Source organism: Delphinus delphis, chromosome 11 (genome assembly GCF_949987515.2).
Source record: "Delphinus delphis chromosome 11, mDelDel1.2, whole genome shotgun sequence".
Taxonomy (NCBI): Eukaryota; Metazoa; Chordata; class Mammalia; order Artiodactyla; family Delphinidae; genus Delphinus; species Delphinus delphis.
This window is the reverse complement of record NC_082693.1, coordinates 8,885,406-8,899,144: the sequence shown is the minus strand read 5'-3', so window position 1 is coordinate 8,899,144 and position 13,739 is coordinate 8,885,406. Positions and strand designations below refer to the sequence as shown.

Genomic DNA, 13,739 nt, shown 5'->3' with positions numbered 1-13,739 from the left:
CACTGCTCGCATTACCGCCTGACCATCCCCTAACCCCGCATCCGTGCAAAAGCTGTCTTCCACAAAACCGGTCCCTGGTGCCAAAAAGGTTGGGGACCACTGGTTTAAAAGACATATATAGTTAAAACAGAGAAGTCTGCTACAGAAGGGAAGACAGAAAGGTGGGTGGATGGAATGAAGACTGAAATAGACCATAGTCATTCTGACATTTAAAAACATTTCAATTACCTTAGAATAATTTTTTAGACCATATAATATTCTTGATTTACTACTCTGATCCATTTAATGTAATGAGCTAGCCCTAACAGTTTTTGTCTGTAAATACAAAATCAAAACTATTCAAAAGCTACTGATAAAGAAAACAAATGAAAACAACAACTATCTTTGGGCTTGCCTGGTGGCGCAGTGGTTAAGAATCCGCCTGCCAGTGCAGGGGACACGGGTTCGAGCCCTGGTCTGGGAAGATCCCACATGCCGCGGAACAACTAAGCCTGTGCGCCACAACTACTGAGGCTGTGCTCTAAAGCCCGCGAGCCCCAACTACTGAGCCTACGTGCCACGACAACTGAAGCCCGTGCGCCTAGAGCCTGTGCTCTGCAACAAGAGAAGTCACCACAATGAGAAGCCCGCTCACTGCAACGAAGAGTAGCCCCTGCTCGCCGCACCTAGAGAAAGCCTGCGTACAGCAACGAAGACCCAATGCAGCCAAATAAATAAATAAATAAAAATTAAAAAACAAAACAAAACTATCTTCTCTAATTATCACAAGAAAATCAGAACATATTTCTGGAAATTGTAAGTAGGAATGATTCGATAATTTTAAATAGTGGGGCAAAAGGCAAAAGAGGTGTGAGGACAGAGCAGACATGAGAGATCAAAGGAAGAGAGAATTTTAGACATAGGAAACATCAGAATATTTAAAAGATGAAATTAACACTTAGAAGAAATAATCATCTCTGACTTGATTCGTCATCATGAAGTTGAAAGCAATAAACTTAAAAACTTCAATGGGAAATCATTATTTTATCAATGAATAACGTGTATTTGATTAAATCATTAAGCCTTCATTTCAGCTGGAGTTGGAAAATGAAATGTTTATTTCTTAATTACTTCACAAGGGTTTTTGAAGCTAACCACAGAGAGACTGCATTAGCAAAGGCAGAAATAGTTCTTCATTTGGCTTCATTTAAGCAGCCCAAACATTTATTTTTATAAATAAACTATGCTGTTACCAGTAAGTAGGTCCTAATTTGAAGCCTACAGCCATTGAGATTGAGATTTCTCAATGTTCCAAAAATATTTTCTCTGTTTCCAGCCCATGTAAAAGCATATAAAATGGTTCTTATATAACTTTATTGTCCAAAATGATAGCCACTAGACATGTCTGGCTATTTAAATATTAAGTTCACACAAATTAAATAATATTTAAAAATAAAAATTCAGTTCCTCAGTCTCACCAGCCACATTTCAAGTGCTCAATAGCCATTCAGAAAGTTTCCATAGCTCTGGTGTATAACATCCAAGAAGACCACAATACACAAATGCTTTATCACTTTCCAATCTTTACGGTGACACAAGAGACCTACAGTTTGGCTTTTTTTTTTTTTCTTTTTTTGTTAATTATAGGAAGGATTGAGTAAGTATATTTTCACATTTCATCTTAAAAACAGGGTTAGAGAGGATTAGTCTTGAGCTCAGATGTCTTTTTAGGGGATAAAGACAGTAACTGGTTACAGATAAAAATCTTAACCCTGTGCATTCCATAAGCTCTATTTACACAGTCACAGACCTGGTACCTGTAGCTCTACCTAGGTAAGCGTGAACACTTGGCACATTTGCCAAAAATGGGAAGGAAATGCATTAGGAAATCCAAAGATTGCATGAGGCTCCCTACAAAAAACAAATGGATTACTGCCTATATTTTCAGAGATATTATGGAATATTATGATCAAGTTTCTGTGGATTATTTTTGTGGTAAGTACAGTGACTGACGTATCCCAGTTTGCCTGGGAAGTTCCAGGTTTTAAGATGGAAAGTCCCACATCCTAGGAAACTCCTTGGTCCTGGGCAGACTGGAATGGTTCATCACCCTAGTGATGAGGGATGGTGCTTTATGTTTCTTGTATATTTTCCATAATGGCAGCCTATATTGGAACTGAATAATTTTTCTATATTAACATTTATACAATGGTTAATATAGTTTTCTATATTGACAGTTATACAATTGCTAATACAGACTCAACATAACCTGCCCAGTCTGCTTTTCTGGTTATTCTACTTCCGTGAACTTTGTGTTCTAATTATACTGAAATGCTTGGCTTTCCCAAGGCATGCATTGTAACACGACTGCACCTTTGCTCAGGCTATTTGCTTTTCCATCCCTCTGAACATATACTGAATTTACCCAACAAGGTCCAACTCAAATAGCACATCTTGTCACAAGCCTTCCCTGGTACTTCCCCTTTCTTCAACTTCCCCAGTAAAGTGACTTGTGTCCTCTGCTGTATTACCAGCATTAAAAAGATTTTTTTTTTCCTTATAGCATTTGCTTCCTTGGGCATGTGTCTACATGTTTGTTTCCTAGACTACAAGTGCAAAGGGCTCTTTTTTAATTACCAGTGCCCAACAATTTCTGGCATGTAGGAAATGCCCGTTATAACTCATTATATAATGTTTTATAAATTCTAAATCTTATTTGACATGCATTATCTCATCTGATCTTTTCAACAATTCTTTGAGCTTGACAAAGTTTATTGTAGTCTATTCGTTTGGCTGACGAATAAACAGGCTTAGAGATAGCGTCTTAACCACGGTTAGGTAGAGATACGTGATGGGAACGAATCCCAGGTCTTCTGACTGCCACTCTTTCTACCAAATCCCACTGAAGGTTAAAATCATCCAACAGGCAGGATTATTCTGTGTGTTGGTAAAAGAAAGGTAATGAATAATATCTGAACAATAGGCTTTGTGTAAAGCTCACCTTGCCTTTCCCCATCCTTCAAAATCTATCCTAGATGAGCACTCCTTCCCTTTCCCCATGTAATTCTATCTGGTAAGAAACGCGGGCTGAACCATTTGATCTTAAGTCAAGGTGCCAAAACTCCAGAGGCCACCAGAGAGTAACCCTTACTGAATAAGTTTTATTATTAAAAGGAATTCTTTTATATCATGACTGCCAGAGATTTTTCAGTTTCAACGTGCCTTTCAAAATTTCAGACCTCCTGTCTGATGAATTCTTTTTACTTTGTCTCTACTACTGGCTTCTAGGTGTCGGATAACTAGCCATCATTGTCCGAAGGGGAAAGGCCCGTGTTAGGAATCTAGCAGGAGAAGGGTTTGTATTCCCGAGGTGCCATTCTGATTCTGGGATTTCTCTTTACTCACTCCACGAATCAGGGGAATAAGGCCACACCCACCTCACGGATGCCGCGAGAATCAGAGACCCGACAAGTCAGAGCGACTGCGAAACTTTAGCTCCAAGCCCGTAACAAATGCTTTCATATTTTCACACTTCTGTGCTTTCCTAATAGAATATGATCTACTGAATTTTGAAAATAATACGCTTCCAACCTAGTAAAGTTCAGGTCATTGCCGCCCGCCCCTTCCCCGCGCGCCTCCAGGTCTCTCACTCGAGTCTCCGCCCTCCCGCTTTCCTCGGGGGGGGGGGGGGGGGGTCGCAGGAGGCGGAAATGCCGCAGTGACGCGTTTATCCTGGGCGACTGACGTCACTGCCAGGCGTCCGGCGGCAGGTTGGCTGGGCCTTCGGCGGGCTTTTCGGCGACAAGGATGGCTATGGCCAGCGATTTCTACCTGCGCTACTATGTAGGGCACAAGGGCAAGTTTGGACACGAGTTTCTGGAATTTGAGTTTCGGCCGGACGGTGAGCAGAAAAGCGGCCGCGGCAACGAAGCGCGGTGCTGAGCAGGGGGAAGCGACGTGGAGAGGCCGCGGAGGAGTTGGGGTGGGTGGGCGCGCCTCCGCGGGCTCGCGAGTGTGCAGTAGGGCCGAGGAGCTTAAGGAAAATAGGAAGCGTACACTGGCTTTGTGAATAAAAGAGTAAATTGGTGTCAGTTAAAAGAAAAGCCGATCCTGCCAGATAGTAAAGTTCAGAATCCTAGCATCAGTTCACCGGAAGGGACCTTAAAGGCTCTCTAGTTTATCTGCCTAATACCTGAACGTTTGTGAGAACATCTCCACCACGCGGCGGAGGCATGGATGCTTAAAATCTTCCGGTGAACAGTAAATTTCGGACTGCCCATTCATCTTTTTTATTCATTCAGGCGCTGTATGGAAGGCAAAATGTCGAGAAAAACGAATGAGGCCTGCTCTGAAGCGGGGAGCCCCACGTGTAGAAAAATGAGTGTAATGACGTGTTTGGGGTGCCTAAATACAGTGTTCCCTATAGGATGCATTAAGACTATAAAGAAGGGGCGTGGTTAGTTCTACATGAAAGAGTCGGCAGTCTTTTTAGAGAAGGTGACAGTTGAGGTGAGTCTTGAAACGAGAGGAGATTTTTTTCTTGGTCTCTGAGGGGAAAAAAAGAGTCAGACTGCTGAGAGCCGTATGAGGTGAAACTGCCTGCTGCCCAAGAAAAGTGCAGCAAATTCTGTCTTTGGACAGCTCTGATTCTCTTTAGATTGTTGTACTATATATTGAATTCTTATTGTAACAGCGACAGTCGCACTGCATAGACTTTTCTTTTTTGAATGCATATTATGTGCTGGGCAACATGTAAAAACAAAAATTGAAGGGACAGTAACGCATAAGACTCTTTACTTCCCTTCAAGGAGTTATACCTTGGTGGGTGACATAGACATGAAACTAACCGTAAGGCAGTATAGATATTAAGTGCTGTCGTTCATGCTTTGGACAAAGTTCTGTGAAGGCATGAAAGAAAAATTAGGGGAGGATGACATATTAGGAAAGGGGAGGAACATCGCACATTTCCTGTAGAAGTCAGGGTAACTTCGGCTCTGCAATTATTTAGAAACCTTAATCACCTTACCCTCTCTGGTTCTCCCCAAGTCTTTTCTAAATTTAGCTAAGGAGCCAAGTTTACCTGAATTCTCCATCTGTTCTTTCTTTGTGTGATACTGTTTTCAGGGCCTTTGCCTGTGAACAACTTGTATCTTGTCGGTATCACTTTTAGCCAGTCACATAAATTAAGTAGTTTAAGATTATCAGGGAAATTTCATTCCAGAACACTGGTTCTCATCTGCCACCACACCATTCCACAACCTTCCCATAAGTAATGATGAGTTCCAAAGACAGTGATTCCTAAGGGCTTCTCCTCATTAGGATAACCTGTCATTTTAGAGGATCAGGGTCACATTATCACAATACATCTGTATCTGGGCAACTGACCAGCCATGAGGAGAAGCAGACATTAGGGAATTCATCAAAATTAATTGTAGATCAGGTAACAAACTGGTCAATTTTTATTCAGAAGTTATAGTTTGTGTGCTTCTTAATTACAATTCTAAAACAGTATCATTGCCATAATACATTAATTTGAAGGAAAATAATTAAAAGAACATTTTGGAGTAGTGGGGAAAGTATGTGTAGTGGAAGAAGGTAGATCTAGGTCTAAATCTTGTGTGACCCCGGGCAAGTTACTTAACTCTGTTTTCTCAACTATGAATATGTGAGAGAATAAAACATACTTTTTAGGGTTGTTTTACAGATTAGATTAAATGTTCTGGGTAACTCAGCACCAATAAGACATGTAATGTAAACTTTAGAAGAAGTGTTAGTTCCTTTTTTAGATTCCCTGTCTAGATCATGACATAGCTTAAGAAAAATGGGCCTTGAAAATAACCTTCCCATTATATGGAATTGTATTGAAGGCATGGAGTTTAAAAAGTTGACTGGCTTCAACTTCAGCCAACTTAACAGCAAATACATGTTCAGCATTGATCTTATGCCAGGAGGGAGGAAATATTAATAAAAGTAGTAGTATAAAATGATTTTTACCTTCAAAATTGCTTACGATGTCATTTCTTTATATTTTAGCAGTTTTTGCTGTTATAGATTGAATTTTTTTCCACTTCCCACAGGAAAACTTAGATATGCTAACAACAGCAATTATAAAAATGATGTCATGATCAGAAAGGAGGTAAGTTTTTTACAGATGTGTAATTTTTTATATTAAACCTGTTTCCCTCATGTCTATGTTTTTATTTACATATTTAAAGTACATCTAAGGCTGTAAAGAAGAAGCCGATGTATAGATTGAAAAAGGCTTCTAATTGTAGCATCGATAACAACAAAAGAAGCAATCTGAATATATTAAGTTGTAGTCCCACATTCAAGTGTATCATTTAATTCATTTTATAATTAACTTTGTCTTTTTACTCTATTCATTATTTAAAACTAATTGATAATTATGTTTTAAACACGGTATGAATTTTAAATGAAAGTCTCGAAAGTTAGGTATAAGAAAAAGTTCAAAGCACTAACTGTGCTGTGTATTTGTATTTGTCACTGTTCACCTCATAGATTTTGTGTTGACCACTCAGAGGTACTTGAGTCCTGTGTTACAAAGGCAGAATACAAGGTTTTAAGATGAGGCTGGTGTTGAGAAGAGGGAAAAATATGTTTTAAAGGAAAGGGCAAGAGAGTGAAGAAAAATCATAAGAATGATTCTTTCCCATGTTGTACTTTTAGAATCAGAATTAAATTTTTCTTTAATATTCTATTTGAATACTCAGGGTTTGTAACTCTGTTTTATTATTGCCTTCTGAGTTGTGTTGAGAAATAGACACTGAAATTTTTATAACTTGTTTTCAGGCTTATGTACACAAGAGTGTAATGGAAGAACTGAAGAGAATTATTGATGACAGTGAAATTACAAAAGAAGATGATGCTTTGTGGCCTCCCCCTGACAGGGTTGGCCGGCAGGTTTGTATTTAATAATTCTTTAAATGCATAAATACTAAAAATTGTTAATATAATTATTATGTTTCTCCTTGTTTATTTAGAATAGCTCCTCATTGAGTCTTGGGTTTTCCATTTAGTAGGCACCTGGTAAATACTTTATAATTTTATTTCACTTTGCGTCATTTTCTGTGCTACCGCCTAGTAGTAAAGGAGTCACTTTAGACATCTTACTGAACAGTCTTCTTTGCAGCCACCCCAGCTAAAGTTAAGATGTTTCACAGTGTTATGAATGATTGGTATTATTGGTTAATTACTTTTATTAGGAAATAAAAATAGGTAGGAAAAAACACAAGTGTTTGTTAACTTTGAGAATTAGAATTCTCATTGACTACATAAAATTCACTTTCGCCAGATTTATAACTTTGAAAGTTCTTACTTGCATCTTTATGCCCCAGAGAGTGATTTGATTGGTTTCTTTGTTCCAACTGACCGTTGCCTTTGCCTCTCATATTCCCTTCAGAAAAATCGATGGGCTGCTGAAGAGCTCTGAAGGCCTAATTTCACTCTGTAGAAAGCCAGTTTGATTTCTGAATTGGGTCTTTCACCTGTTGGAGAAATGAGATATGACCCCAGGAGGAAGAAACATTTAATTTCGCTTTTGTATATTCCCGAGGATTATACTGTATAACAACTTCTTTGACTAGAAGAAAATGTGGCGAAATCTAATAGATGCTGACTCTCTGTAGCAGTAACTTAACACTTCTCTTTAAAGAAATATTATTTAGGAAAGCAAAGGTAATAGTTAACAGTATTTATTTTATGCACTGCAAACACTTTTAAGAAGTAAATTTAGATCTGTTTGTTTTATACATATATACGTTTGCATTAAAAATAGCAACAAACCTTTTATTATCTCTTTAGACTCAGGGAGAGAACAGTGTTTTCATCTACCCACTTGATGTGTTCATGTGTTTTGGTTAGTGGGGAGGATTACTCATGCTCCAGAAATTGTCTGTTGGATCTTTAAGTCAAAGATTTTACGATTGTTTGAGAGTCTTATTTAATTCTCCATTTTGTGTGTGCCATAAACTGTACATAATTAGATTTTCTGCTCAAATACACAGCTAGGAGTGTCTTTAAGGTCATCTGTTAATTTAAACTGAAAAATCACTACAGACATAGCCTCTTACTTTTTCATTTTAGATTTGCAGATAAAATATGGAGAAAAATTTATACTTAATTTTGGCACACTAGAAATATCTATATTATGTTATATTTGTTTTACTAGTTCTTAATTTTAATTGTTTTGTGAAGTCTAAAGAGTATGAATCAAATATTAGTACCATCACTTACTAGTGGTTCTACATCAACAGTTTTTTTCCTCTGTTTTATGAGTCTTGGATTTCACATTTGTAAAATTAGGCAAATAAAGCTGACCTAGAAGGGTAGGCTTTATTAGTCCAATTTTAGGGATTACAGAGAATGTAAAGTCCCTAGCACCAGGCCTGACACATAGTGGGTACTAAGTAGTACTGTTATTAATATGCAGTTTATTTGTAGAGCCTGGTAGAAAGGGTAAATGTGTTTGTATTTATTATATTAAAAATAGGCTTATACCCATATTACTAGTTTTACTCACATAAGAAACATTTCTCTGTCACTCGTAAGTATATCATTCATTTGATAGCATCATCTTTTTGAGATCTCTGGAAAGCAATTCTTTTTTTTTCTCTTTTTTTGGGTTATTTCTCTCTTTTTTTAACATCTGCATTTATTTCTATTTATTTATTTATGGCTGCGCTGGGTCTTCGTTGCTGTGCATGGGCTTTCTCTAGTTGCGGCGAGCAGGGGCTACTTTTCATTGTGGTTCACGGGCTTCACATTGCTGTGGCCTCTCTTGTTGCGGAGCACGGGCTCTGGGTGCGCGGGCTCCAGTAGTTGTGGTGCGTGGGCTTAGTTGCTCCACGGCATGTGGGATCTTCCCGGACCAGGGCTCGAACCTGTGTCCGCTGCATTGGCAGGTGGATTCTTAACCACTGTGCCACCAGAGAAGTCCCTGGAAAGCAATTCTTGATTCATCCTAATATTGGGGACACCTGAGGAGCTGATGAGATTTTTTTTTTTTATTTTACATAGTTTATAGCTACCATGTCGTTTCGTTTTTGGTTTTTTTTTCCCTCCTCTATGATGGCTAGAAAACTTGCAGCTAAAATTGGGACTTCTTGGTAGCAAGAATACATATATCTTGTGAGATGGATTTTTATATTAACTACATTTCTCTGTTTTATTTTTTTCAGGAGCTTGAAATTGTAATTGGAGATGAACACATTTCTTTTACCACATCAAAAATAGGTTCTCTTATTGATGTCAATCAGTCAAAGTGAGTATGTTAAAGCATTTTGACTAAATTGACATAATTTATTAGAGGGGCTCATTTTAGAACCATAGCCAGTTTGGTAAGATTATTTTAATTGCAACCTGTATCAGTTCATTATGTATATGTAATCCTCATTTTTATAGTAGTGAAGACTTGTTATCAAAGAAGTTAGTGGTGTATTTTACTGATTGCCAAAAATAATCTTAATCTGGACACAGCATCACAAAATTTAAAAGAAATCCTTATTGGATTTATCAGCCTTATTAGTCCCATGTAACATCATTCTCCTCCTTGGATTTAATACTTGAAAGAAATGGGAAAAGCCCCAGTATAGCTTAAGTATGGCTTTAGCTACCTGTGTCTTCCCAAGCTCTGTAAGTGCGGTACCACATAACCATTGTCTGAAAAATCTCTCTGCCTCCAATTATTTCTTTCCACTCTTTCCCCTCAAAATGTTCTTATAGTGTCTTTTTCCTATCCCCCTAAATTGTAATAATTTATTTGTTTGCTTAACTGGTTTCAGTGTAAGCTCCCTGAGAACCTTGCCGTATCTCAAAGTTAGTGCAATGCCTGGCACACAATAGGTGCTTTATAATCTATAGAGGAAAGGAGAAAGGAATTAATGCATAACTACTGGATACAAAAGGCTATGTTCATATATGAAGACTGGCGAGATACTTTTAAACTATCACATCTGTTTTCCCATAGTTGGTGAGGATGTGGCATTTGTATCCTACTGGGATTGTAAATTGTTACAGTGTTTTTTGGAAAGCAATTTGATAATATGCATCAAAAGCTGTTAATATTTTTCATTTATCTTTGTCCAACTGATTTCATTTCTGAGCATTCATCTATCCTGGGAAATACTCTGAAATAATGAAAAAACTTTATTATTCATAAAGATGTTCATTAAAACCTTAGTGATAATTGGGAAAAAAAATCCAAATGCTAACAAGGAGAGATTTGCTAAATTAATTAAAAATTATTTGTGACTTTTTTTTAATGTAATGGAAAAAGTAATGTTTAAAAGGCCACAGTAAATGATTTTAATTATGAAAAATATTAGAGAAATACCAAAATATTTATAATTATTCCATGAGGAATGACATTATATAGTATTGAGTTTCTTTTTTCTATCTTTATAATTTTATTTGCCTTAAACATTTTTGTGATGCATAATGTTATTTTTTATAAGGAAATAAACACTTTAAATATGAAATGAATACTGATGAAGAAATTTATGTATTTTTTTATTACAGAAAAGGTAGAGATGGGAATTGTTCAGGTTATCCATTTTAGTTATCAGAAAATGCTTTCTTTCTCTTCAAAATTCCTTTAATGTAATTGTTTTAGGTTTTTGGTCTTTGTTTTGTTTTAGGAATTAATTTGTACTATTATGTTGTTTCATTTTAGGAAGAAAAAAGTAACTTTTATCTTTTTAAATTTTAGGGATCCTGAAGGCCTTCGAGTATTTTACTATTTGGTACAGGACCTGAAATGTTTAGTTTTTAGTCTTATTGGATTACATTTCAAGATTAAACCAATCTAAATTGTTTTTTGAAACTGTGTTTATATTTAATTAAGGGATGGGTGAGGGAGGGTTTGCCATTTATGATATTGGGGTTTTTCTGAATGTGAAGCAAGCTTTTTTTGTATGCAAATTGAAAATAAGAGAATACATAAACAGGCTTAATGATTATCTTCACCTGGGTCCAAGTGGCTTGGACAGTCCCCACACACATTAAATTCTGTAAATAAAAGCCACCTTTATTGAAATTTTGCTCCAATAAAACATATCAAAGCCTGGATGGAGAGTGCATTTTTTCCTTCAGGAGGCTGTATCTCTGATTCATTTTAAAGATAAAAATTGTTCTAGTAGGTGCATTCTATGGCAGAGGGTCTTTCACACAGAAATATGTAGCCAGATTCCCATCCATTTAAAGGCAATTGTAGATCTTCCCTTGTTTCTACCATACCTGATGGGATTTAATTTTTTGGTGCTTATAGAAGTTGTTTGTAGAAGGTTTTGGATTTTTTACATTTCTCACAAACCCCTCAGGGGTCATTCACATTTAAATGTTTTTGTATAAGCTGTGATTTCCTCAAGGTTACGAAGGTAAAGTCAGTACCCCAAATTAGGCACATCTTTTATTATGCCCCTGTTTCCATTATTTCACAATGTATATATTTTGTATATCTGTGGGAAGTAAATGAGTTCTCAGCTCTAAAAATTATTTAAAATTTAGACTTATGTATATATGTGTGTGTGTGTATTTATATCCTAACTCCTAATGAACACATCCCAGTCATATTTCTCAGTTCCCTTCAACTTCTTTCTGATAGACCTGATTACTTCTCCTGTTAGTAGCTAATGCCCTGATATTCTGTTACTTTTCCATCTGAACCTTCACTCTAAAAGTATGCAGTCCTGTTAGTCATCATCCGCTTTGCCCAGGGACCTTAGGGTGGAAGAATTGGTGTCTGAAGGCTCACCGGGGCTCCTGAGCAGCTATGGCCAGTAAACTGTGCGATAATAGAGATGTTCTGTATCTGAGCAGTCCAATAGGGTAGCCACTGGATACTACATGTGGCTACTGAGTACTTGAGATGTGGCTAATATAACTGAATTTATAGTCCTGTTTAAAAATATTTTCCACCATTTTATTATGAAAAATTTCAAACGTAGAAAACCTGAAAGAATTGTAAAATGAACACCCATATGCCAATCTAGATTCTATAATTAACATTTTTCATTTACTGTAATAAGTCTATTATAAGTCATATCGTTGATTTCTCACTTACGGGTGGAATAACTAGTATAATTGGTGTCAATAAACTTATTTTTATTTTTTTATAAATTTATTTATTTATTATTTTTGGCTGCCTTGGGTCTTTGCTGCATGCGAGCTTTCTCTAGTTGCGGTGAGCGGGGGCTACTCTTTGTTGTGGCTCACGGGCTCTGGAGTGCAGGCTCAGGAGTTGTGGCACATGGGCCTAGTTGCTCCATGGCATGTGAGATCTTCCCGGACCAGGGCTCGAACCCCTGTCCCCTGCACTGGCAGGCGGATTCTTAACCACCGTGCCACCAGGGAAGTCCCCAATAGACTTTTTTAAAGTGCTATTTAATTTTTATTAAATTTAGATAGCCAGATGAGGTTTGTGGCTACCCTTTGGACAGTGTAGCTCTAGAGCATGGCTTGGAAGCTTGTTTACCTTGGAGTGCTTCTGGTCCTTTGCATTGCATTAAAATGCGTGGCCATCCTCTTCGGGTTTGCCATGGAAAGTCACCTGATCTCCAGATTGCCACTGTGCAAGACTGCTGTCACCCCCTTGAGGTCTCTTATATGAAAATAAGCATTTCTGTTCAAGCTGTAGACCTTGATGGATGTGTACTATAAAACTATGTTATAATTCTCTTAAGCTAGATGTCAACCTCAAGGAGAAAACTGTGGGCCCACGATTTTGGTTGCTCCTCAAAATAATTCTGTGGCTCCTATTGAATAAGGCAATCCACTCAAGACTGAGCAAGACTGGGGAGAAATAGTCCTTGGGTTAGAAAGGTTTTGATATGTTAACTCCGTCCTCATTCTTAACTTCCCCCTAGTGCTGATTTACTTATGGTCTATCTTCACTATCTACTAAGGTTCTCATATTCAAACCAAGATTGGAGAATAGGTCATTAGGAGAAATATTTTATATTTTCTCTGATATTCTTGTCATTTTTGAACTGGCTCTTGCTTGATTGTAAGTGGCTGGTGGAAAACGAGCATTAAAAATGAAATTTTGTACAGCACTAGTTTTATGTGAAACAGGATTTTTATAGCACGCAGGTCAGGAGATACATGTCTCCACCTCTCACTCCCCCCATAATAAAGAGACCTCTTTAAATACATTTCTTTTTCTTTTTTAATAAATTTATTTATTTTTGGCTGAGTTGGGTCTTTGTTGCTGTGCACGGGCTTTCTCTAGTTGCTGTGAGCGGGAGCTACTCTTCGTTGCGGTGTGAGGGCTTCTCATTGCGGTGGCTTTTCTTGTGGAGCACGGGCTCTAGGCACGTGGGCTTCAGTAGTTGTGGCTTTTGGGCTTCAGTAGTTGTGGCACGCAGGCTCAGTAGTTGTGGCTCATGGGCTCTAGAGCGCAGGCTCAGTAGTTGTGGCGCACGGGCTTAGTTGCTCCGCGGCATGTGGGATCTTCCCAGACCAGGGCTCGAACCCATGTCCCCTTCATTGGCAGGTGGATTCTTAACCACTGCATCACCAGGGAAGCCCTAAATTTACTTTTCAAGTGTTGACTTTGTGCCTCATCCCTTTATTTGCCCCTTCATGGGATGGAGTGTCACTACCCAGCATCTAAGACAGTCTTTTCTATGTAGTAGGTGCTTTGTAAACATTTTTTCAGCATTTTATTGTCTTTTATATTTACTGCCTTCAGATTATTTGTCTTTGTAACTTAGTCTGAGGTGTAAGAGATTCATTTCTGTCAC

General features: G+C 37.8%; 1 protein-coding gene across 2 annotated transcripts; it reads left to right on the top strand.

Moving 5' to 3' along the window:
* The first annotated feature begins 3,732 nt into the window (after positions 1-3,732).
* Positions 3,733-11,062, top strand: MAGOHB (mago homolog B, exon junction complex subunit). Of its 2 annotated transcripts, none has more exons than XM_060024297.1 (5): positions 3,733-3,880; positions 6,057-6,115; positions 6,790-6,900; positions 9,177-9,259; positions 10,706-11,062. In XM_060024297.1, the coding sequence occupies exons 1-5, from the start codon at positions 3,787-3,789 to the stop codon at positions 10,803-10,805; spliced, it is 447 nt and encodes a 148-aa protein (XP_059880280.1). In that variant the 5' UTR covers positions 3,733-3,786; the 3' UTR covers positions 10,806-11,062. The 2 variants fall into 2 exon arrangements, with proteins under 2 accessions (XP_059880280.1, XP_059880281.1); XM_060024298.1 differs by lacking the exon at positions 3,733-3,880 and adding an exon at positions 4,199-4,488.
* Positions 11,063-13,739: the final 2,677 nt, after the last annotated feature.